At 39.7% G+C, this 25,154-nt stretch overlaps 3 protein-coding genes across 6 annotated transcripts; all 3 read left to right on the forward strand.

Moving 5' to 3' along the window:
- LOC109718127 (adenylate isopentenyltransferase 1, chloroplastic-like) lies at positions 324-1,878 on the forward strand. Its single transcript, XM_020244153.1, has one exon. It carries the CDS (start codon positions 374-376, stop codon positions 1,340-1,342), a length of 969 nt encoding a protein of 322 aa, XP_020099742.1. The 5' UTR covers positions 324-373; the 3' UTR covers positions 1,343-1,878.
- LOC109714333 (chloroplastic group IIA intron splicing facilitator CRS1, chloroplastic) lies at positions 6,667-11,196 on the forward strand. 2 transcript variants are annotated; one of them, XR_002217315.1, is made up of 9 exons: positions 6,667-6,834; positions 6,896-7,478; positions 7,566-7,959; positions 8,187-8,317; positions 8,699-9,049; positions 9,137-9,293; positions 9,776-10,068; positions 10,382-10,697; positions 10,847-11,196. XR_002217315.1 is itself a non-coding variant. In XM_020238916.1 (8 exons), the coding sequence occupies exons 1-8, from the start codon at positions 6,939-6,941 to the stop codon at positions 10,904-10,906; spliced, it is 1,986 nt and encodes a 661-aa protein (XP_020094505.1). In that variant the 5' UTR covers positions 6,913-6,938; the 3' UTR covers positions 10,907-11,196. The 2 variants fall into 2 exon arrangements, 1 of the variants encoding a protein (XP_020094505.1); XM_020238916.1 differs by lacking the exon at positions 6,667-6,834 and having other exon boundaries at positions 6,913-7,478; positions 10,638-10,697.
- LOC109707715 (kinesin-like protein KIN-7A) lies at positions 13,079-24,751 on the forward strand. Of its 3 annotated transcripts, none has more exons than XM_020229218.1 (15): positions 13,079-13,188; positions 17,065-17,432; positions 18,300-18,389; positions 18,487-18,587; positions 19,082-19,195; positions 19,280-19,361; positions 19,484-19,551; positions 19,963-20,022; positions 20,117-20,241; positions 20,738-20,936; positions 21,047-21,178; positions 21,277-21,369; positions 21,704-22,612; positions 23,084-23,409; positions 24,169-24,751. In XM_020229218.1, the coding sequence occupies exons 1-15, from the start codon at positions 13,127-13,129 to the stop codon at positions 24,494-24,496; spliced, it is 3,057 nt and encodes a 1,018-aa protein (XP_020084807.1). In that variant the 5' UTR covers positions 13,079-13,126; the 3' UTR covers positions 24,497-24,751. The 3 variants fall into 3 exon arrangements, with proteins under 3 accessions (XP_020084807.1, XP_020084825.1, XP_020084816.1); XM_020229236.1 differs by lacking the exon at positions 13,079-13,188 and adding an exon at positions 15,921-16,142 and having other exon boundaries at positions 17,082-17,432; XM_020229227.1 differs by lacking the exon at positions 13,079-13,188 and adding an exon at positions 15,921-16,142 and having other exon boundaries at positions 17,085-17,432.

Consider the following 25,154-nt stretch of genomic DNA (forward strand, 5'->3'; position numbering starts at 1 on the left):
CTGTTTTATTCGTAACAGCACCAGAGTCTAACCACGGGCTTCCGTACCATCACCGACGAAAAGCGGCTGCCGCGTGGAAATCAGCGGGCGGAGTGGATCGAGTTCGTGGCCTCTCTCTCTCTCTCTCTCTCTCTCTCTCTCTCTGTTGCAGCCCCTTATTATAACTCCTCATGAGTCACACGGATCGTTTCTAGAGCAAATAACAAAAAATTTAATTATTAATATTTAAAATTTTAAATTTAAATTATAATTAATTTATATTTTTAACTAAATAAAATAAATAAAATAATGACGTGCTATCTATCTCTAAAAAAANTATATATATATATATATATTCCAACCCTTTCCCTACCACCGCCTCGACCACACCTCCATGAGGCCGATAGGGGTACCCCTACGTCGCCCTGGGAGGGAGAGCGTGGTGGTGATAATGGGGGCGACGGGGGCGGGGAAGACGCGGCTCTCCGTGGACGCAGCGGTGCGGCTCCCCGGCGAGGTCGTCAACTCCGACAAGCTCCAGCTCTACCGCGGCCTCGACCTCACCACCAACAAGCTCCCCCCGCCCCTCCGCCGCGGCGTCCCCCACCACCTCCTCGGCTCCTCCTCCGCCGACCTCCCCCCCGCCGCCTACCGCCCCCTCGCCGCCGCCGCCGTCGCCTCCGCCGCCTCCCGCCTCCGCGTCCCCGTCGTCGCCGGCGGCTCCGCCTCCCTCATCCACGCCCTCCTCGCCGCCCGCTTCGACCCCCGCGCCGACCCCTTCTCCGCCGCCGGCGCCGCGGCTCGGTCTAGGGTTAGGATCCGGTACCGGTGCTGCTTCATCTGGGTCGACGTGGAGCGGGAGCTGCTCGAGGAGCACCTGGACCGGAGGGTGGACGAGATGGTCGGGGCCGGGATGGTCGCGGAGCTCGAAGAGCAGTTTCGGAATGCGCAGAAATCGGGGGAGGAGCACCGCTTCGAGAAGTTCCTAGGCCCGCTGGGAAAGGCGATCGGGGTGAAGGAGTTCGGCAAGTATTTCGCCAAGGAGTGCGCGTACGCCGACGCGGTGGAGGCGGTGAAGGCCGCGAACCGGCGGCTGGCGGCGGCGCAGGCGGAGAAGATTCGGCGGATCGCGACGGAGTGGGGGTGGCCGCTGCGGAGGGTCGACGCCACCCCCGCGGTGAGGGCGCGGCTCGACGGCAATGCCGATGCGGCAGCGTGGGAGACGCACGTCCTGCGGCCCGCGATGGAGGCCGTAGAGGAGTTCTTGATCAGAGGAGAGGAAGAGGAAGAGGACGAGCGAGTAGAGGTGGATGGAGTGGAGGGAGAGTTGTTTCCTACCGTTGGCTTCAGTTGCTGCTGTTAGTTGGGTGTTTTTTTTTTTCTTTTTTTGCACTTTGCTCCCTCACAATTTCTTTTTTTCACAAATAGCCCAATCAAATTTATAATTACAAATTTAGCCATATTCTCGCTACGCACTAGCCACGCAAGCCGGTTGGAGAGGGCGTTAAGTTGAATACGGTGAACTATTTATCGTGCTCAAACATAGTAAATAAATCACTGTATTTCATATTTATATTCTCCGTTTCTAGACACGGTGAATCATTCACACGGTAAATGAATTACCGTGTTCAACTTATTCCAGCACCTCCACCCTTTTTTCTTGCTCGTGTGGCGCTTACGTGGGGCCTGCGTGGTAGGGATAGAGCTAAAATTATAATTACAAATTTTGTAAAGTTATTTATAAAAATAAATTTTTTAAGAGAGCCAAATGCAAAAAAAACACAAAGAAAAACTATAATTCTACAGTACTTCTGTCATCCAAGAGAAATGCTTTGTTGGCACATAAAAAGAAAAGAAAAAAGCTAAATTACAGAAAATCCTCCTATCAATATTCGATTTTTCACTTTTTCTTTCTGTTATTTAAAAACATACGCTTTGCCTCATTCTAAAGTAAAAAATGTTCACAGGGGGTACGGTGTGAACTGTGATGATAAAATGATCATTTTGCCCCTCATCGTTTTGTCTCTCACTATGTTTACAGGAAAGAAGACTGAGAGCATTTTTGCCATAAAAAAAAATATAATAATATTTTATAAACGGAACCTTAACGGATTACTAACGGCAAGTGGCGAAGTGAACATTTTTCATTTTATAAGTGGGCAAAGTGTAAGATTTTAAATGACAGGGGAGAAAGTAAAAAATCGAATTTTGACAGGAAGGTTTTATGTAATTTAGCCAAATAAAAAACACCATAGAAAACTCAAACACTTTATTTATAAGTTATTTCGATATAACCATATATCTAAAATTTCTGAATTAGATCACTACAGATACTGTATTATCGTGTTTTGTTTAATGTAGTAATGTAATGCTGGATTACGATGTACATTAAGTTACTATATTTGGTTTAGTTTATAAAATTCAGTAATTTTGACAGCAAAGTATAATCTATTTCAAATTGCCCTTATGGTCATATTTAATATTTTTTTCTACTAAACGATAGCTTAATATAATTTGTACCTGAAATAATCTTATTAATAAGCAATATAAATTGAAATTAATTTCAATTCATATAAGAATAAATGAAAAAGATCCTATTACATAATAATGCGATTATTTAAAAACAAATAAATTTCAACTTAAAGGGTGTTTCATTTCTCGAAAAACTTTCGAGAAACTAGTTTAATGATCAAAAAAGTCTTTTTTGTCAATTTGATTTCTATAAAAATATTTTGTTTAATTTTTTTTCCATATTTCATATAAAAAGTAATATTTTCGCTTTTCAAAATTTTTATCCAAACAAATTATAAAAAAGAGTATTTTCTATAAATTAATTATTTTTATCAGAAAATAATTTTTATGCTTTTCCCAAAAAACACTCTAAACCAAGGTCCCACTCAAAACCCAAACCAAAACTCAGAAACACAAAAGCTGAACTCATCTTATCGTACAGAGAGACTATTACGGCATATTTGGTTCACTTATTTAAATTATAAAATTAAAATAAAATTTATTGATTACGATAGTTGTTATTTGTTTTATAAAAATTGAATTTCGGTTCTTATTTCACTCTGAAATGAGAATTACCAAATTTATTTATAATCCAATCTAACTTTGAATTTTAGATTGATTAATTTCAAAGTAAACTGTTCAAAATTCTCTTTCACCAATACCTATCTTCTCTCCTCCATTCATCACTTTTTTCTCTCTTAATCAAAACTATCTCTCTAAAATTCTAAATTTTCAATTTGATTTCTATTTCAATAATAAATCAAAATTAAAGTCCAGAAACTTAAAATTCTGGTCAAAGTTAAAGTCTTTCTATGACTGCTCCTGCGAAAGAGAATTTTGATCGCCCACAGACTTCATAAATGCGGTTGACTTGCGAAACAGTTTTGCGTTTTTTGTGCCGCCACCCTGGAAAGCTACGATCACCTAATGACCTCTTGCGTGTTCGTTCGATATGTACTCTTCTGCATGGAAGGTCCGGGAGACCTGACACCGCCTTCGGAGGAGGCGAATGAACTGTGGACAAGACTGCTCTATTTACTAGACGCTAAGAGAAGATTAGAAGTCTTAACTCTATTGACAGCTATTTAATAGGTCGTTTGGACTGAGAGAAATGATATTCTTTTCCGAGCAAAGCTTTCCAACCACACCCGAGCACTTGATCAAGTCAAATTCTTGGCGTCAGACTGGAACACGTGCCTCTAATTGTCTCGCCTCTTTATTTGACTGGTTGACCAATTACTTCGTTTTTTTGTTTGGTTCCTCTGCTGACTTGTTTCCTTATTCCCAATTACTTTTTTTTGCTTTTTCTTTATTAGTTCTTTTTTATTTTATTTTATTTTCTTGGCCGATCCTGGTTGTTTTTATTTAGTAAATATAATTTATTTTCCTAATAAATAAAGCATATAGCTTTTTTTTTTTCTCAATAATAATAATAATAATAATAATATATCAAAATTTTTTAGCCAATTTGCATAAAAAATTCACTTATTTTGGGCTTTTGCAAAATCGGGCCACCTTTTTCGTTTTTGCAGATTCGGTCCGCTTTTTCAGCAAACTGACCAAAATACCCTTATTTCTTTTTCTCTTTCCTCTTTCTCTCTCCTCTTCGTTCTCTCGTTCTTTTTTTTTTCGCCGGAAAAAAAAAAGCAAAGGCCAAGCGGAGCAATTTTTTCTTCTTTTTTTCTTTTTCTTCTTCTTCTTTCTCCTGCTGGAGCACCTTTTTTTTTCCCTCTTCTTTTCTTCTTTTTCTTCTTCTTCTTCTTCTTCCCTCCTCGTGACCGGCTGTTCGAGTCCTGGCTCCACCCGGCCCAGTACCGCACCCGCCACTGCAAGGACGAGACCGGCTGCGCCCGCCTCGTTTGCTTCTTCGCCCACAAGCCCGACGAGCTCCACGCCGTCAACCCCTCCCTCGCCTCCGTCTCCGCCGGCCTCGCCCTCCCCTCCCCTCGCTCCTCCAACGACGCCGCCGCCGCCCTCATCCTCTTCCAGCAGCAGCAGAAGACCCTGCTGCCGCCGTCGTCGTCATCCCCCTCCTCGTGCTGCGCCCGGGGGAGCTCCACCCGCGGCTCCGCTCCGCAGGCCGCGTGCACTGTTAATGGTGTAATTACACCATTACACCATTAATGGTGCAATTGGTTGACCATGTACACGAATTATGAAAAACCCGGCCAGCCAGAATCGGAGTGCCGCGCGGATTCCGCGCGTCGACTGCGCTCTCTGCGGGCGACGTCGCGTACGGAGAGGCGAGGCTTGGGTATAACACGGCCAACTCGAAGCTCGGCTGACCAGACCTCCCCGCGGCCCCGCACGACCCGACGCCCGCAGTCGCCGCCGAGTGCCACCGCCCGTGCGTGCCGCGGCGCCCCCCGAAGCTCCGTCCGCAGAGCTCGGCTCGGCGGCGCCATCGCCGGCAGAGCTCGTCAGCCGCCGACGCCGCGCCTCGGTCCGACCCGCCGCGGCCGCCGCGGCCTCGTTCGCCACGGCCGCCCGCGCCGCCGCCGCCGCCCGCTGGATCGGCCGTGGCAGCGGGAGTCGAAGCACGCGGGGCGTCTCGCCTTTTCTTCCCTTCCCAAACACCAGGCCACTCCTCCCCCCCCGCCCACCGCCGACGGCGGCACTCTCCGGCACCGCACCTCGTCCCCCCCTTCTCGCCGCCGGGGCGGCGTAACGCCGAGGAGAGCGGATGCGCAGACAATCCCGCCGCAATCGCGTGGCCGCTACGCACGCCGGACCGTGGGTGGTGAGGGAGGATGGCGTCTCCTTCGCCCCGCTACTGTTTCTGCTTCTGCATTCGGCCACTTCTGCATTTCTGGGAGAAGTCAGGACATGGTCGGAGGAGAGGATTTTTGGAGAAGTCGAGACATGGTCATCGAGGAGGTATTCAGTGAGAGAGTCGAGACTGGTCAGAGGGGAGGATTCGGGAGAAGTCTCTAGGACATGGTCGGAGGAGGAGAGGGGGCTTCATCCAGGGACGCGATGGGCCATCTTCACTGCGGCGCCCTCCGCCGGGCGCCCACCCGCGCGGCGGTGGCGCTCGGTGCCGGCGAGCATGGCTTCACTGCGGCGGCGCCGCGAACTCACCCGCGCTCGCACTCGGCGTGCCGCAGTGCACCATTAATGGTGTAATTACCACCATGTACCATAATGGATTAATGGTGTGAATTTTCACCATTAATTGTTAATGGTTACATATTAATGGTTAAGTTTCACCTTAATGGTGTAATGGTGCACCATACAACCGTTAAGGTGTAATTACACCATTACCCATTAAATGTGGTAATAGCTGCACCATTACACCATTTATGACGAAGGAAGAACTAGCCGCGACTGCCGCGTACGCCCGCCGTCGCCGCGGTGACCGGCCCGACTCCGTGCACCATTACACATTACGAAGAAGAAGAAGCGTCGGAGATGTGCGACGGCGGCCGACGCCGCCCGAGCGAGCGCGGCGGCGCGCGTGACCGCCGCCCTCGACCGGCGCGACGTCCCCGGCTGCGACACCCCGCTCCACCTCGCCGCCCGCCTCCCGCGCGCCCCTACCCTCGCCGCGGCGCTCGCGGTCGCTGGTGCCGACCCCTCCCTGCAGAACGCCGCCGAGTGGACGCTACTTGGCGAGGCCGGAAGTTGCCGTGGCGCGCCCCGTGCTCTTACAGGAAGAAGAAGAAGAAGAAGAAGAAGAAGAAGAAGAAGGGAAAAAAAAAAAAGTGCTCCAGCAGGAGGAAGAAGAAGAAAAAGAGAAGAAAAAATTGCTCCGCCTGGCTTCGCTTTTTTTTCCGGCGGAAAAAAAAAAAGAACGAGAGAACGAAGAATAGAGAGAAAGAGGAAAGAGAAAAAATAATAAGGGTATTTTGATTAGTTTGCTAAAAAAGCGGACCGAATCTGCAAAAACGAAAAAAGTGGCCCGATTTTACAAAAGTCCAAAATAAGTGGATTTTTTATGCAAATTGGCCAAATTTTTTAAATAATTTATTATTTTATTTTTTATTTCAAAATAATTTAATTTAATTTTTTATTTTTATTTTAATTATGAACCAAATATGCACTCGAAGAGTTACCCAATCCAATCCAATCCATCACACACCTCTCCTCCAAAATGGGTTCACGGATATTATTGTAGTTGCATTGAACACTGGTTCGCTTTGTTGTACAACAAACGCACTGAAAAAAGATCAAACACTCCCACACTCTCTATCCCTCTCTCTCTCTCTCTCTCTCTCTCTCTCTCTCTCTCTCCAAACTCACATGTCTCCTGCTCTCTTCTGCTGCTCACCAGTACTTGCTAACACTTCCTCTCTCAAACTCACCTCCCTTGACACACCCCACAATCCCCCTCCCTCCTCCGACNTAACGGTGCACGCGGCCCGCGGAGCGGAGCCGCGGGTGGAGCTCCGGCGCCGCCGCAGTGAAGCCATGGCTCGCCGGCGGTGGCGCCGCCGCAAGCAGTGAAGATGCCCACCGCTCCCTGGATGACAGGCCCCCTCCTCCTCCCCCCCGACCATGTCCTCGACTTCTCCCAGAAGCAGAAGCCGAAGCAGAAGCAGAAGCGGGGCGAAGGAGACGCCTCCTCCCTCACCGCGACGGTCCACGGCGGCCGTAGCCGCCACGCGATGCGCGGGATCGTCCGCAGCATCCGCTCCCTCGGCGACGCCGCCCCCGCGGCGGCGGAGGCGGGGGACGAGGTGGCGGCGCCGGAGAGGCCGCCGCGGCCGTGGGCGGGGGCGGGGGAGGAGACGCTGGTGTTCGGGAGGGAGAAGAAGGCGAGGGCGCCGCCGACGGCGGCGGAGCGGAGGCTTCCGGCGGCGGAGCTGGCGCGGCTGAGGTCGGCGGCGAGGGGGACGGAGCGGCGGTGGGTGCGGGCGAAGAAGGCCGGGTTGACTCCGGAGGTGGTGGAGGAGATTGCTAGGGTTTGGAGGACGCGCGAGCTCGCCGCGGTCAGGATCGTCGAGCCGCTGCGCCGCAACATGGATCGCGCGAGGGAGATCGTCGAGGTCCCGTAGCTCTCTAATTCTCCAATTTACGCAAGCAATTGAATCGCACTTGATTGATTTCATCTTCTCCAATAACATCTTGTGTAGGCAAAAACAGGAGGATTGGTAGTTTGCACCAAGAGAGATATTCTTGTTGCTTACAAAGGACCTGGTGAAAAACTACTAGATGATATTAGGGACAGCAATTGTATGTCCCCGACGAATTATAATCGAAATGAGAGTAAAAAGGAAAATTTAGAGCCCCGCGGGACGCTTTATGAGAGAGAAACCAACAGATTGCTGGATGGTTTAGGCCCGCGGTTTATCGATTGGTGGTGGAAAAAGCCGTTGCCTGTCGATGCAGATCTACTCCCGGAAGTCGTTCCGGACTTCAGGACTCTGTTCCGACAGTGCCCTCCTGGAGTGAGACCGCAGCTGAGAGATAATGAGTTAACGTATCTACGAATGCTCGCACGCCCTTTGCCAACGCATTTTGCCCTAGGTGATTATTATACTAGTCGGACTTGTTTGAAAAGGCTTCAATGACTTTTTCAGTGATATCCTTCCCAATATCTACCTGTTGTAGCAGAAGCAGTAACCTCGAATTGATACTTCTCGGTCACTTGATAAATTGCTTCTACATACGCAAGCACTTATTTACAAGAAAATGCATCACAATGTTGATAGTAGGAAGTTCTAAGTGTAATGTTGTCTCTTATTTTGTGGAAGGTAAGAACAAAGGACTTGAAGGCTTGGCTGCTGCAATTTTGAAGCTTTGGGAGAAAAGTCTCGTCGCAAAAATTGCTGTAAAAGTCGGAATTCCTGACACCAATAATGAGCTAATGGCATGCGAACTTAAGGCAAGTTGCACTGCTTTTCTGCTGTGCTGCTTCCGTACTATAACTTATTTTTAGCCAATTCATGTTTATGGTTTATTGTGATTACACCTGTAAAGAGACTCCTCTTTTCCTCTTGCATACCTTAATGGCGGTGTTTTGGTTGTATAGTAGTTTAATAATGACACTTATTCGCACTATAGATTAGCTATAGTTTTATACTATGATCGCACACCAAAGCAAAACTCAAAACTATTTTCAAAACTCTTTTGAAAATAAAGAGGTCTATGAAAACTTTTTAACATACTACGATGATCTCTTCTCCTTTTGCAAGGTTGTTCTTCTGATTAAAAAAACTTTCTCAATGAGTAGCCCTTTCTCTGAAGCTGTAGCTCATGAATGCAGCGTCTTACAGGAGGAGTACTGATACTGAGAAATAAATTTTTCATCATCCTATATAGAGGGAAAGATTTCCTGCCTGGTAGAGTTGCCGATTCCATTATTGAAAGAGAAACAGTGCTTTATGACCAACAACTAGCAGAAGAGGAAGCTCGATCAAAGGCAGCTGCAACATTTCAATTGGTCGATGGATTACTATCGAACCCATGTTCTATCGGGACTTTCCGAGAATACCAAGAAATTCAAGTGAATCACATAGATAGAAAAACTGAACTTTGTGAGGCCAAGCTGAAATTGGAGGCTGAAAAAGTGAGGTTGGAGAAGGAAATCAAAGAGCAGGAGCGTCAGCTTTTCAATGTATGGTTCTTGAGCTTCCTAGTCTATTTTGGAATGCATATGTTAGTACAGTGACGGAGCAAATTTAATATGATCTTGTATTTACAGCTTACTAGGAAGATTGAGAAATCAGAGAAGGTGTTGGCGAATCTTAATAGTTCGCGGAGTTCGTCAGACCAAACTTCTGACCAGGAGCTTTTAACAGAGGAGGAGAGACAGACTTTTCGAACCATAGGATTGAAGATGGATGAACATCTGCTGCTTGGTATGGTGCTTCTCGTGAAAAAATTAACAAGCACAACCTTTAGAATTTCTCTTTCTTAGGAACTTACTTTTAAGTTTGACCTCAATTTCTATTGCTTCCGTAGGTTCAATTAAAAAAAATTAATCAGTTCGTGAACTTTGTCCTGCAGAATTGTTCAGTCCTTTTGTTAGTCTACTGTTTAAAAGAAAACGATGCCAAGTTAGCATAATTTTTAGAATTTGCTTGCTCAGTAGATATCTTAGGTTTCAACTTTGATGATGATGCTGATGTATATGTTACACCATAGGCTAATAGGACTGAAAAGTCATGAAGAACAAACTTCAGGGACTTAATTGTAAGATCGAGGGTCCGAGGCTGTAATGGATGTAGGGAGCACATTCAGGGACTAAAATGTATAATTAGCCCTTTTTGTAATTTTTGCGGTAGAGGATTTGTTTTTCACTTTTTTGAGCTTCATTCTTCTGCATTTGTTTGCTCTGCAGGAAGGCGTGGCATTTACGATGGTGTTATTGGAAACATCCACCAACACTGGAAACATAGAGAGGTGGTGAAAGTGATTACCATGCAAAAGGGAATTCAACAAATAAGGTACACAGCGAGTCAGCTTGAAATTGAGAGCGGGGGTACATTAATCGCAGTTGAGAAGTTAAGAAGCAGTAATGCAATAATCATTTACCGTGGAAAGAACTATCGCCGCCCGTTGAAATTGTTGCCTGATAATCTACTGACAAAAAAGGAAGCGCTAGAGAGATCAATCGAGGTTCAACGTCGAGGGGTAGTAATCTGTTTCTCTATGCATTTTCAAAGATTCTATGTTGGCTAAACTGCAGGAAAACCCAATATAGATATTGCGATTTTTGCTCTGCCACCTTCCCTTATGCTAGAAAATTTTATCAATTTGCTCCATCTGCTAGCGGTCCATTATGCTGTATTTGTCACTTTGCTCCGGTGTCAATAGGGTAAAGTATAGATCTTAAAATTTCAGAGTTGATATGAAAAAGCAATATTTACGGGGAAATTCTCTGCAGTTTAGCCCAATATTTTTGTTCTGTAATCATCGATTCTAACCGCATATCTTTGCACGGGAGTTGGGTTGGCTCTGCTGGCCGGTGACAGTATCCTGTTTCTGCAAGGCTGCAGATATCGTCGAACTCGTCTTGAGATTCACACCAAGTGCTTTGAGATTCGAACGAAATCCTGCACACAAGATAATCTGTACCTCGCGGTAGTTTGTGTGAATCTCGAGGCGAGTTGGACGGCATCCGTGCCTGCCGGGATCACTGTTCACTCTGTCCAGAGCGGCCAATCAACATCCCCTATTCCTTTTGTTCTTCTATTTTTCAGTCGCTGAAATTTTTTGCACGACAAAGAGAAGAATCGATCTGGGATCTGAAAAGGAGATTGGTAAGTTCATTCTTGCGAATCGTCTTTATTTCTACCATGCTACAATCATGTATACAACCTACTAACATTATATTGTGATTCTGCAACTGCTAGAAAAATGGAAGATACCATAAAATATTAACTCTTTTGAGAATTCACTGTTTTTACAGAGAGATTTGGAGGAGGAAATAAGGGAAATTACTCCCGGCAAATCCGCGCATCCCCGTTAACTCCCATCGGCCTATCAACGCCCAACTATTCTCTTTTCGACGATACTCGACGTGCGCGGCTGCAGAGATCAGCTTCTCAGCTTCCCGTCGAGATGAAACGAACAACTGAGAAAGTAAAACTGGAAATATTAGATTTTTTTTCTTCTTCTTCTTTTTTTGTTGCTTGGGTCTGCATATTCTTTGTTTTCGTGCCATAAAGTTTAGAAATTATTTAGTAAGCATAACTGTTGTTACTTTCATTGTAGCATCGTTCTTAAAGAATCAATGCTGCGTCTGTGCTTTTGTGATAAGCTTTGTAGTTTTCAGTGCTCGCGCACTTTGAGACGGCTGTAAAGCCTAAAATAAAACCTGATATAATATATAATATTAATTTACATATAAATTTTCAATTTCTCTCTCTTTTTTTTTTTTTTTTCNATGAATTTTTACTAGCAGGGACGTTTAAGAATATTTTTGGTATTTATGAGGATATTTATGATATTTTGAGCTTAATTTGAAGGGCATTCATGAAATTACAAACTTTCAGAAGGGAATTCAAGAAACTATCATGCAAAGGTAAACAAAATTATAATGAGACAAAAGAGATGGGAAATGAAAAATATTGCAAGTTTGAGATTGGAGGGGAAGAAAAACTTTATTATTTTTTCCTTTTAACTTGTATGCTTGTTTAAGAGTGTATCTTAAATTTTCAGTTTATAAGAGAGAATTTCTAATTGTCAATCACTATTGCATCAACTTTATTATTGATGTTGCTCTGACTAACTGATGATCTTTAAAGGTGGCAGTAGTATCAGAATTCTCAGCAATTCCTGTATATTATTGCTATCATTTTCTCCATATTTTGTGCGTGGAAATTAAGTTGTTAGAACCATAATTAGTTTATTGGGATTCAATAAATATTTGGTACGGATACAATAAGAATAAAATTCATAACCCGATTTTTAAATTCGCTGAAAAATACGACTTAAAAAATTAACAAGTTTGCTAATTATTCGGATATGCGATTTATACGAAAAATTATATGTTCGCCAATTAAAAATTGGGAATACAAAAATTCGGCTATTAAAATTAAAAAAATTTTTCTCTATACTTTTGCTACTAGCATAAATAGTTATAATTCTTAAGAATATAAAAATAAAAAGCTACAAAATAAAATAGATTAAGTAAAAAATATAATAGCAAAATTTATTATCGTCCCCATCTTCACCTTTTTCATGATCCACATATTCTGGAAGTACATAAAGTTTGTCAATAAGTTGAGAATGATTTATGAATAATTCGGTAATAATTCATGAATTAACTAACTATGTTGGAGAAAGGAATTTTATCCAAAAATTTTACATGTTTTTTCGGCCAAATAGTTCAGCCGACGTGAATTATTCGCAAATAATAAATCTAACCAAAAATTCGCATTTTATTCCGATTTTTTGGAAAAAAAAGGTCGTGTAAAAACTATTTTATTTAAATTTTTAATAATTCGTAAATAATTCGCGAGTTAACTATGACTAGAACTAGAACTAGCAAGTAGCAAAGGATGAAATAAAATTAGCAGCAAATCAAGTGGGCATGGTACTGGGCCGGGTTAATTTTGCCAGGCCCAACCGTAAAATTTTATTTTTATTATAAACCCAGGCCGGGTCGAAACTAACCGGCCCAGGCGAGGTCTAAAATGGGCCAATCGCAAAATAACAAAATTCGATCGTGTGCGAAATTTCTTATGAATTTTGAAGTTTGAACCTTACCTAGCTCTATGAACCAGGCGAGATTGGGTATGCTTAGTTCAACTAAGCATACGTGTGTCACGACCCAATCTCGCCTGGTTCATAGAAATGAGTCTCTGTGACCGACCGTCCCTAAAGCAAGCGGCAAAGGGCTTGGTGGTTGGTACCCGAGACCCAAGTTCGAATCCTAATTGATTCACATTTCTAGCTAAGTTTATTTTTAAATGAAATAAACGAAGCGGGTAGCGTGCTACCTATCTCTCAAAAAAAAAAAAGAAAGAAAGAAAAAGAAATGAGTCCCTGTGCAACATATAATTGGAAAGCAAGTAGAAATACATATATATATTTTTAAATTAATTTGTTTCTCCGCTAAATGCTAATACCTCCAAATGGATGGTTCCAAAATATATATGGATGTTTTTTTTTTTTTTATTTGTTTGGTTAAAAATAGAAGGATACGAGACGGTTTGGGTGGTTTGCTTAAGAGTTGAGACTTGAGATGGTGAGATTTTTGGCAAGCGAGAAAAGAAGAAGCAAGGAATCCCATCCCTCCCATAAAAGGTGTGTGCTGTACATACCATTCCCTTCTTTTTGTGTTGCAGTATTTTTCACTTATTTTACTGAAAAAATTTATTATTAAATAGAATGCTAAATTACAGAAATTTTTCTGTAAATATTCTCTTTTTTATTTTTTCTTCATTACTTTCAAAAATTTATATTTTGCCTCTTTAAATTTTTAAGTTTTTGTATTTATTCCCCTCCGTCAGGATTTCATCACTATTTCGTTTATTTTTTTGTAATTTATACCGAAAATATCTTTCAAAATGATAGAAATATATTAAAAAAATATGTTTTTTCTTATAGAAAAAGTATGAGTAATTTAGTTATTTTGCCCCTTCTATTAACACCGTACTCCTGAAAATATTTCTGAAATATTAAGAGGGCAAAAATATAAATTTTTGAAAGTGAGAAAATAAAAATAAAAAAATAAATATTTATAAAAAGTTTTCTATAATTTAGCCTAAATAGAATACTATTTTATAAGCGAAACAAAAAATTATCATGATAATAATTTATTAAAACTTAGTAACTAATAGCAATTTAAAAAATATTTCATTATAGTTAAGTACAGTCAGAAACGAAGCTAGAATTTAAATTTGAGAAGAGCCAAACAAAAAATTATCATGATAATAATTTATTAAAACATAGTAACTAATAGCTAAATATATTTTTATGTTTTGCGCAAAACATAATGATGTAAAACAAAGTTGCAGATAGGGAGGGGGGTCAGGATGTTTGTCCTCTTGTCTTCCCTACTAGCCCCCACCCTCTCAATCGCCTAACTGCTCTGCAGCGTTTGGTTAGGGGATAGAGATAGAAATATGTCCTTATCCTTCCTTTATATCCAAACGCTAATTTTTTACGCGAGAATAGTAGTTCTCGGTTATCCTCACCAACATTTTTATTTTCTATATAAAACTATCTAAAATTATTCTTATCCTCGGAAACAACCCAATTTTTATCCAAACATTATTTTTTTTATCCCTATACTTGTACCTATCACTGTAATAGCTAGTTCTTGCTTATACCCGAACCAAACGATACCATAAGAACAAATTTAAGTTAATGAAAAAAGACAAAAAAAAGAAATACTGGTTTCATAAGTAGTTGTTACTTAACTAACTATACTAAGACCTATTTTGATAATATTGTGACTTAAAAATATTATTTTTATATCATAAAAAATATGAATATTTTAAATATTTTTAATTTTTTATACCATAAAATTAGGGTTGGAATTGTCATTGAAAAAGCATATGGCTACACGCTTCTTTGTGAAGTTTACAACCGTAATTTTAAACATTGAGGGAAAAAATATTGTAGGCACTTTTAGCCGACACTTTACCGATCTAAGACTTTATTTAGAATTTTCGAAAGATTGCGTTGTGTAAAAAAATAAAAAATTTATTTTCATATATAATATCATATTTCATATATTATAATAAACCGATTATGATATATTTTTTTTACAATATCACTAAAAAACGAAGGATCATATCTCTTTATACTTTCGTTCTACATTTACCTTTTTATACTATCACGTTGCATTTTACATCATAACTAAGGATGTTGATGAATTGGGTTTGGGACAGGATTTTCAAAAATCCGAATCCGAGTCCAAATCCGACAATCAAATTCGAATATGAATCCGAATCCGATGAATTTTAAAAATTCATATTAAAGCCATAATCCAACTAAAAGACAGAAACCCAAAAATCAAACCTAAAACAGGTTATTCTCTTTCCCATGTTTCAAAGCATATAATATTAAAATCTAAATTTTCAGAATATAAATTTAAATATAATATATATATATATATATATATATATATATTATATAAAATCAATTCAAATTCGAATCCGGTACAATATAAAATCAGTTTGGATTAAGTACAGACAAAATTTATACCCAAATTCAAATTTATTAAATTTTTATTTTTTATATCCGTATTCAAAAATACATCTATTTAGAATTAAAAAAATTCTCCCTAACCAGTTTTGAATTAGGATAAAATTTCGAACATTGGTGCAATAGACATAGGTAATCACAACACAACAGTAATGAATTATTATTACATAAATAATAATTCAAAAATGTGGACCCCCTATACGCGGGCCCCACATATCACTATATAAGCCAACCGTTTTGCTGACTCAGCTCTCGTCACGGAGAAATTCAGAGTCCCTTCCTGTGGGGCCCACCACGCCAACGAATGTGGGGCGTTATTGCGTGGACCATCCTCTATAGACCGGCGTCTCTGTAAAAGCTTAAACATTTTTGTTCTGGTTAAAAATGCACCACAACAAACTCAACTTTTGCTTATTTAATGATAGTAATTTAAATTCTATAACAATTTTTATATTTATTATTTTTAAATTTTTGTAACTAATTATCTAACTTTATATTTTATCAAATTAAAGCGATTGGAATTAGCCAAATGGACAAAAAATAATGAAGAATGCACACTCACCACATTTAAATTTAAAAACTAAAATTTAAAAAATCAGAATCAAATTTAATTAGTTGGAGATACAGATAATGTTGTGCCACCGCCGCAATTTAAAATCTCTAACTCCGAGCTTTGAGTTTTGGCGTACCAGGCCTATAGACCACGGTCCACGCAATAATGAACCACTGGTTGGGCTCCCGTTATCACAGCCCACTTAATTGAGGCTTTTAGAAAATTCAAAAAAAAAAAAAGAAAAGAAAACGCATACACAGTTACACACGCCCACATTACTCAACCTCTCCACATTACTTACCAAAAAAAACTAGCCGTTGCCTCTCCCCATTCAAATTCCTTACTTCACCCTTTTTTTTTTTTTGAAAGAAAAAAAATAGTTTTATTCCTTCTCTCTCTCACCATTTCTTTCCCCAAATTTTCCACCCATTTGTTTCCGCATCGCAAGAATCGCGGATTGGAGCGGAGTCGCCGAACCCTAATTTTGCTCGGAGTGAGTGATCGATCTCTACATTCTCGGATCCGGCGCTAATTAGTAATTTATACCATTTTTGGGGTAATTTTTTGGTTGTTAATCTTGTATAATTGGGGTATGCACCGATTTCGTTGTGTTATTCCTTTTTTTTTTTTGTTCTTGATTAGGATCGATTTGTTTGATCTTTCCTGATATGAGATCTCGTGGCGTTTCTTTACGTATCGGTTCCTTTTGAGCGATTGTCGTGGGTTACGATGCTTGTTTCTTGATATGTGCATTAGATCTCTTCGTATTTGAGGAAAGTGCTCGTTCTAGTGTGGTTAGGGTTTAGTTGAAGTAGTTCTTGGAGCTATTTGGAATGCAAATGGAGCTCAGAGAGGGGATTAAGATTAGCGAGAATCGGCTTATACGAAGAGGAGGAAGAAGAAGTAGTAGTAGCAGTAGAAGAAGAAGTAGATGTAGAGCTGAAATGGTTTATAATGACTAGTGGGTTACAAGTACTGTGGCTGAAATGAGAGATCTCCAAATAGAAAGGGAGAACTGCTTGGATTTGGTCCACAGGACTAAGAGATATGTTCATGATTCACTGATGAATTCAAATAATCATTTGAATGATAAAAATGCAGTGCACTAATAATCTACTGATTTTATTGTTCCAAATGGTTAAGATCTTGTTTGGCTATGTTTCCCATTTTCTTCTGTTTCTTTAAACTCGAATTCTATGTCATTGAATGATCCCGGGGAACGGCATCTTTTTAGGGGAGAAAAAAAACACTTGAATTTTTTTTGTTGCAAAAAAAAAAAAAAAAAAAGAAAGGAAATTCTATAGTTGTATAGTAACCTGCCATCTGCTGGCTTGTAGAGTTAACAATTTTGCAGAAATTTAGGCATTAATTTTTGTTTTTTTTTTTTGTTTTCTAATTTTTCTGATCCTGAGTAGGTCCTTTGTTTCATTAGCAGATCTCAACTTTTGGAAAGTTCATCTGCATCGAATTGCACTTTTGGCATATAAGTCAGAACTGTCGTACCATTTGCAGAATAATCTCAATTCGGTTCGAGTAGAGATGGGTGCGGCTAGGACACCTAGCACTCCAGCTTCTTCGAAGATGGAGAGGACACCCATGTCCACTCCTGGAGGTTCGAGAGTAAAAGAGGAAAAAATCTTCGTTACTGTGAGAGTAAGGCCTTTGAGCAAGAAGGAGCAAGGTCTGAAGGACCCAGTGGCTTGGGAATGTATTGATGATCACACTATCTTGTACACGGCCTCATCACAGGATCGGTCTAGCTCGCCGGCCTCCTATACTTTTGGTATGAGTCCTATATTCCAGATTATTGTACTGAAATGGATAGTCTCTGCAGTTTGAAGATGTTGAACAATCTAGTCTTTGGATATTTCTTTAATTGTAATTGCTTACCCGGCAGCGATAGCTGCTAAAAATAGGAATATCATGTGCCTTGGACATGAAACCCTTTAAGGAATATTTTACCCCCTAAATCATCCTTCCCATATTAGTTCATTACTGACAGAATTATAAATGGTCTTTTTATGGGAAAAGGATCACAATTGAAGCTCATAATCGACGGGCTTCTATGATACACAAATACTTCATTTTATCGTATCGAATATGTATTGGATATCCATACTCGCACGATGCACACCCGACACATGTCAGATACTTCATAAGAGTATTTGACATTTTTGAATATCCAGAAAAATACCGAATACTTGACGGATACGTTAAGAACACGTGCAAGATAGGGAATAGAGCTATTTTGCAGTGGGATGATTCTTGAACTATGAATTCGTTGTTGATAAAACTAATGATTACCGTTTTGTAATTTATTTTGTTTCTTGATGAACAAAAGTTGATTATTTTTATGTTTCTACACAAGTTAGTCAGCTTATTGCTTTGCATTAACTAATCATCTAAAGATTCTAAACTTTTTTTAATGTATATAATCATATATAATGAGTAACAATTTTGAGTATTGCTAAATTAGGTAAGATATATAATGAATAGCAATTTTGAGTTTTACTAAATTAGGTAAGGTAAGGGGTTGAAAAACTCGAGGACCAAGTTGCAAATTGTGAAAAGTTCGGGGATAATCTGTTCGCTAAATTCAGGATTAACTACGCTGCTAATGTGGTTGTTGTTCTTTTCTCATTTTTTTTAGACAGAGTATTTGGTCCTTCTTGTTTAACTGAGACTGTCTATGAAGAAGGAGCCAAGGATGTCGCATTATCCGCACTTACCGGAATTAATGGTAGGTAACAAAACCTTAGATTAGAACCTGATGCTTATATTTCAGTTAGAAACCTTACTCAAGATATATCATAATTTTTACCTATTCTTTTATGCAGCTACCATTTTTGCTTATGGCCAGACTAGCAGCGGTAAAACATATACTATGAGAGGGGTCACAGAAAGTGCTGTAAATGATATATACAAGCACATAGGAAATGTAATACTGATGAATTATTTATCTCTTCTTACATGTTCGTAATATTGATGAATTAGTTATCTCTTCTTACATGTTCTTATCTGCATAACAAGCTAAAGTTGAGAAAAGTAGCTATTAGGCTCAGATAATATTTCACCGGGAGTTCTAAATACATATACATCCTTGCAAAATCATCTATTTTGATATATCCACCTTAATATCTGTGTCCTCATATATGCCTTGAAAGTGCAGTTTCTTACAAAATATCCTTAGGTTTGAGAGTGATCTAATTCATAGGTGAAGCTGCTTTTGTATCAGAAAAAGTTTTCTGGGGGTTATATATATATATATATATAAGTACAAGGGTATGTATGTAAAGAAAACTTTTTGAAGGACATATATGAAAATTTAGATTTTGAAGGGATACACACATATGTAAGCAAATAATTTTGAAGAGTATACATGTAAAATCACTATTTCATAATGACATGTTACCTTCATTATATGGTCTTTAGACTCCAGAGAGGAGCTTCCTTATAAAGATTTCTGCTATGGAAATCTACAATGAGAACGTAAAGGACCTGCTGAAACCAGATTCTGGTTCTCTTCGTCTATTAGATGATCCCGAGGTACTATTAATTTCTCCTTAGCAACCATCTATTAGCATTCTCTTCTTGTTTTATTTTCTTTGAACTTGGTGTCATTATGTGCAGAAAGGAACTATTGTTGAGAAATTGGAAGAAGAAATTGTGAAGGATAGTCAGCATCTGAGGCATCTAATTGGCATTTGTGAAGGTTGATATGAGCTTTTATTATATGCTTGCTGAAAGTAGATATACCAAATGCAGCTAACTAATTATATTCATCCCTTCCTTGGCTCTGCGTAACTCTAGTTTGTTACTTTTCAATGTTTTCAGCTCAAAGGCAGGTTGGTGAAACAGCTTTGAATGATACCAGCTCCAGATCACATCAAATAATAAGACTGGCAAGTATAAGATTGGCTTAAAGTCATAAAAATTGCCTGAACTTTTCCGAATTGTAATTTGACTGCTTAGTTTAACTTGGTATGAAAAACCCACTAAACTTTTTCTGGTTGCAATTTGGTCATGTAGTTTGATTTCAAAGATGGTGAGCTTTTCTGAGATATCTCTAATTTTGTGTGACAAATATTAGATTATTAGTGGAAACCAAATTAAACTCCATGGGCCAAAGAGTGATGGAAAAAAGAGCACTTATTGATGTCAGTGGGCCGTCATGCAGCAAAACAGTTCTTGGTTTTCTGTGACTATTAGCCATATAAGATTTTGATCCTCTTTTGTTCCTTTTTCTTTTTTTCTCAATTATCATATCAAAATAACAGGTAACACTAATTATTCTATATTTTATTTTAATACAGACGGTGGAGAGCAGCCTGCGTGAAAATTCAGGCTGCGTCAAGTCCTTTGTAGCTAGCCTGGTAAATCTCTCTTCTATTTTTTGTTTTTCTTTGTTTATTTAACTTACATATTCAGCATTGTGTAGAGATTAATTTTTATGGTTGGCATCCGCAGAATTTTGTTGACCTAGCAGGCAGTGAGAGAGCTGCACAAACTAATGCAAATGGCACTAGACTCAAAGAAGGGTGCCATATAAACCGTAGTTTGTTGACTTTGACGACTGTTATCAGAAAGCTCAGGTTTGGATTCTCCCATAACTGTTTTAGATGACATGATTGAGATTAGAAGTGAATCACTTCACAAAATTATATCTACAGCTTTGTAGATTCATCGATTTGCTGAAATAGAAGATTTGGAGATACTTCAATAACAATTATTTAGATTTCTTGCTAACTGTCACTTGTTGTTTTGGATTTTTGAAGTCAAGCAATTATAAGGCTTTGTTTGGTTACCCTTACGATTTTCTTTTTAAATTTAAATTTCACATGATTTATGTAGCATGTGGCGCATACATTGCAATCTATACACCTAGCGAGTTTTTTGGCACCACAAAACAAATATTTTCAAATAACTTTTTTGGTTTCTTTATCTTCTCAAAAAAGATATTTAATGCATTCAATTACATATAATTGGACTAAGAAAAAAAAACTGTAAGCGTAAACAAAAAAGGACTAAGGATTAAGTTGAGACTTGAGAAACTACTCGCCTTAATATCTTTTAATGTTCTTTGACCAGTATTGGGAAAAGAAGCGGCCATATACCCTACCGAGACTCAAAGCTAACCCGCATTTTGCAACTATCTCTTGGAGGGAATGCGAGGACCGCCATTATCTGTACCATGAGTCCAGCACTTAGCCATGTAGAGCAATCTCGAAACACACTCTTCTTTGCGACCTGCGCCAAGGAAGTTACCAATACTGCACAAGTTAATATGGTATGTGACACACTTAAAAATATTAGTATAGTATGTAAGACACATAAAGTTATATATAGTTGGGATTACACTTTTCTTGACTCTAATTTAACTGTTTGGGGCTTAATCAGGTTGTATCAGATAAGCAGTTGGTTAAGCACTTGCAGAAGGAAGTTGCTAGATTAGAAGCAGAACTGCGCACCCCAGAGCCCTCTACATGTTCCGAGGCTATTCTGATGGAGAAAGAAATGAAAATAAAGAAGGTGAGATTAATAAGTAATAACCACTGTTATAGTCAACTCTTTGATATATTGAACTGTTCGGTGTCTCAAATAATATTTTAATTAAATGAATTTTGCAGATGGAAATGGAAATGGAAGAATTAAAGAGGGAAAGAGACCTAGCACAGTTGCAACTGGATGAGCTGCGAAAGAAAGTGGGGGATGATCAAACAGTAAGAATTGTTCTTTTCCTTTCTAGGGGCTTTTTGGTTGCAAGAAGTACAGCGCAAAATGAAGTTAAATGCTTTCTGATCTTTAACTCATAGGAAATGAATTTTTTTTTTTTTCAATTTCTTTGTAGGAAAAAGAAATTGACAGTGAGTAAAATTTTCACCATTAATTTTCCGTATTTATTCCCGAATCACCGAAAGAAATTTTTCTTTGCAAAATAGACCCGAGAAACTGATTAAAGTTCATTTTTTGCTGGAGAAATAAGTTGTTCTTAGTTCTAACTTCAGCATTTATTTTCTCTCTGTCATTTATGCCTTTGTCTGGCTATAACTACAGGGGTGGAATCCATTTGATTCTGCGCCACACCGTGTGGCAAAATGCCTTACATTTTCGGGCCCATCACCACAGGCTGGCCGCAAGGGTGGGGCTCGAAACCCGATAAGGCAATCATCGACTGCTCCCTTCGTGCTAAGGCATGAAATCCGTAAGCTCGAGCAGTTACAAAGACAACTGGGAGACGAAGCCAACAGAGCTCTTGAAGTGCTTCAGAAAGAAGTCACTTGCCACAGACTTGGGAATCAAAACGCAGCTGAAACTATTGCCAAACTTCAAGCGGAGATCAGAGAAGTAAGAGCCGTTCAATCGGTGAATAAGGAGTTTGAAGTTAAAGATGTATTGCATAATCAAGAAGCCGCCAACCTCAAAGAGGAAATCAATAGGCTTGACTCACAGGGTGATACCATTGCCAATCTCGAAATCCAGCTAGAGAATGTACAAAAATCAATCGACAAGTTAGTAATGTCTCTACCCAACATCACTACAATTAATGGGACTACCCAAAAATCTTCAAAGCCCAAGAAAAAAATGAAGATGCTTCCTTTGGCCTTGAGCAGCAATATAAATAGGCCACATATTATAAAATCACCATGCTCTCCTCACTCTTCTTCGAAGAGTGTTTTGGAATTGGAGGTTGAGAATAGGGTTCCTGAGAGTGATAACTTGTCTGAGAAGTACTTTTCGGGTTCGGAGAAAGCCACTCCGACTAAGAGCGAAGATGGCGGGGAAATCTCGTCGAGGGAAGGCACACCAGGTTATAGGAGGTCCAGTTCGGTAAACATGAAGAAGATGCAGAAGATGTTTGAAAATGCAGTGGAGGAGAACGTTAGGAGCATAAGGGCTTATGTTACCGAGCTTAAAGAGAGGGTAGCTAAGCTGCAGTACCAAAAGCAGCTTCTTGTGTGCCAGGTTCTTTCTCTATCTACTCGTCTATGGTTATGCTTAAGCTTTCTTAATTAAGGGCAAAATGTATGCACTTCCTGTAGTTTTCATCATATTATCATGTTTCTTTTGGACTTCTCACTTGAACAGTTTACTCCTTGAACTTCTCTATACTTTGCAGTCCCATTCTGGATCCAGTTTTTTTGTCCAAAACCCTTGATATCTGTTAAGTAATGCGCTCTGAACATGACTGATGTAGTGTAAATTTCTCATTTTAACCACTTTCCTGCAAAATATGTTGCGCAGAAGTAACTAGTTGTGGATGGGAATGGGGATCAGGATGCAATTGTAAATTGTGGGAAAGATTTGGGACTAACTGTTTAAGTGAAATTTATGAATGGGAATGGAGAAAGCATGGGACTTGTCCGTGCATTTTGCATCTGATAATGAAATTTGATTTACAGTACATAAATATACATTAACTTGTTCTTTAAATAGGTGTTGGAATTAGAAGCAAATGAGGCTGTGGGAGATGACGCGGAAGAAACAGAAGAGAATGTCTCAGATGCACAAAACTCTCCTGATAATTGGCCTACGACATTTAAAGAGCAAATGCGGCAGATAATCCAACTATGGGACATCTGCCATGTGTCAATCATTCATAGGACCCAGTTCTATTTGCTCTTCAGAGGTGATCCAGCTGATCAGATTTACATTGAAGTGGAGCTAAGAAGACTGACATGGCTGCAGCAGCACTTTTCTGAAGTGGGTGACGCTAGCCCTGCATATAATGGAGATGAGTCTGTGGCTTCTCTATCTACAAGGTAAGCATAAGCTTTAACTTCTGTGATCACAATGCTAAAGCAGTATATATTCTATAGCTCTCTTCACACTTCCAAGTTATCTTCTACAGATTCTAGTGTGCATAAAATATTAAATATTTGAGTTTTAATTCTAAATATTAATAAATACTTCTTTAGCATATAATGGAGATGAGTCTGTGGCTTCTCTATCTTCAAGGTAAGCATAAGCTTTATCTTCTATGATCACAATGCTAAAGAAGTATATATTCTATAGCTCTTTTCACACTTCCAAGCTATCTTCTACAGATTCTAGTGTGCATAAAATATTAAATATTTGAGTTTTAATTCTAAATATTAATAAATACTTGAAGTACTGTTCTCTACCAACTCGACCTTTTAGAGAAGAGAATAGTTATTTCATATATGGTATCATAGCAGGTCCTGGGTTTGAACTCTATCCAGTCTGTCCGCCAAATGGTGAACAAACCTAAAGCTAATAGAGAAAATTCTTTCATAGTGTCTCCTGTTTGGCTGCCTAGAGATTGTGCCAAAGTTCTGTCTGTGTAGAGTTGTCCGAAGAGCACTGCTGACCTTTTGTGCAAAAAAGCTCATCTACAGCGCCCTGCGTCCGAGCCTCTGGTTTTAGAGTTCAAAAGATCATTCCACCTTGCCACAAAAAAAAAAAAAAACTGCAATCAAATTATTATGCCAGACGCATGGTTTCTAGAAGCAAAATCATACATATATGTGATGTAAATGTTATTCTTTTCCAAAATGCAGTATCAAAGCACTGAGGCAAGAGAGAGAGTTCCTGTCTCGAAGGGTGAGCTCACGACTAACCGAAGAAGAGCGCGAGCGGCTCTACATCAAGTGGGGGGTCCCCCTCGAGGGTAAGCAAAGGAAGCTTCAGCTTGTGAATAAGCTCTGGACCGACCCGACAGACCCGGTTCACATCGAGGAGAGCGCTGACATAGTAGCAAGACTCGTGGGCTTCTGCGAAGGAGGAAACATCACTAAGGAGATGTTCGAGCTCAACTTTGCTTTGCCAACCAGTAAGAAGCCGTGGCTTCTCGGGTGGCAGCCGATATCAAACTTACTGAGGCTGTGATCGGCTTCTTCCAGTAATTTGTAGTGGTCTGCTGTACATAGATTTGAATTTGCTATTGCGAGTTAGAGTAGTGGTTACAGAATCTGCATTGAGTACTAGTGTAGTTGACTGTGAGATGTAGAACATTCTTTTGCAGCATAATTCTCATTTTTGTTTAATGGTGTATTTGGTACAAATAACCAATTTGATTGTGGAATTAGGGGAACAAAAATTGGTCACTCTTTTCCACTTCTACATATATGGAATTACTTTCTAGTCCTTGGTGCATCTCTTTTTGAGAATGTTTTATGTTGTTAAGGAAAAAGTTATACGGGTTGTTACATCTTGTTGTGGGTTAAGGAATCTTCTAGTACACTTTTGAACTGTTATTTGATATACAAGTTCCTGCTATTTCAGGACCAAATTTATGGAGTTGTCTTGTATTTTTCATTACAATAACATTCCTGAATCATAAATCCATATATAGACTAAAAAGAGAAAAACATGAAAAGAGAAAAGATGAAGAAAAGGGTGAAAACATGGTAAGGAGATCGGTCAAATCAGGTTAGATCGAAATAACACTTAAACATGCTAAGTCGAGTCAACATCTTTAGATACTCTCCCAGATAAAACTTAAAAAAAATCCATTCTAAGTTAGAAGCTACCAGCCGAACATGAG

This window comes from Ananas comosus, linkage group 1 (genome assembly GCF_001540865.1).
Source record: "Ananas comosus cultivar F153 linkage group 1, ASM154086v1, whole genome shotgun sequence".
NCBI classification, from domain to species: Eukaryota; Viridiplantae; Streptophyta; class Magnoliopsida; order Poales; family Bromeliaceae; genus Ananas; species Ananas comosus.

Excerpts from the sequence above, each read along its gene's own strand:
- LOC109718127 (XM_020244153.1), top strand. The coding sequence starts at position 374 with ATGAGGCCGATAGGGGTACCCCTACGTCGCCCTGGGAGGGAGAGCGTG.
- LOC109714333 (XM_020238916.1), top strand. The coding sequence starts at position 6,939 with ATGCCCACCGCTCCCTGGATGACAGGCCCCCTCCTCCTCCCCCCCGAC. Across the intron at positions 8,318-8,698 it reads TAATGGCATGCGAACTTAAG|CGTCTTACAGGAGGAGTACT; the intron begins GCAAGTTGCACT and ends TCATGAATGCAG. Across the intron at positions 9,294-9,775 it reads GGATGAACATCTGCTGCTTG|GAAGGCGTGGCATTTACGAT; the intron begins GTATGGTGCTTC and ends TTTGCTCTGCAG.
- LOC109707715 (XM_020229218.1), top strand. The coding sequence starts at position 13,127 with ATGGTGAGATTTTTGGCAAGCGAGAAAAGAAGAAGCAAGGAATCCCAT. Across the intron at positions 18,390-18,486 it reads CGCACTTACCGGAATTAATG|CTACCATTTTTGCTTATGGC; the intron begins GTAGGTAACAAA and ends TCTTTTATGCAG. Across the intron at positions 21,179-21,276 it reads AAGAAATGAAAATAAAGAAG|ATGGAAATGGAAATGGAAGA; the intron begins GTGAGATTAATA and ends TGAATTTTGCAG.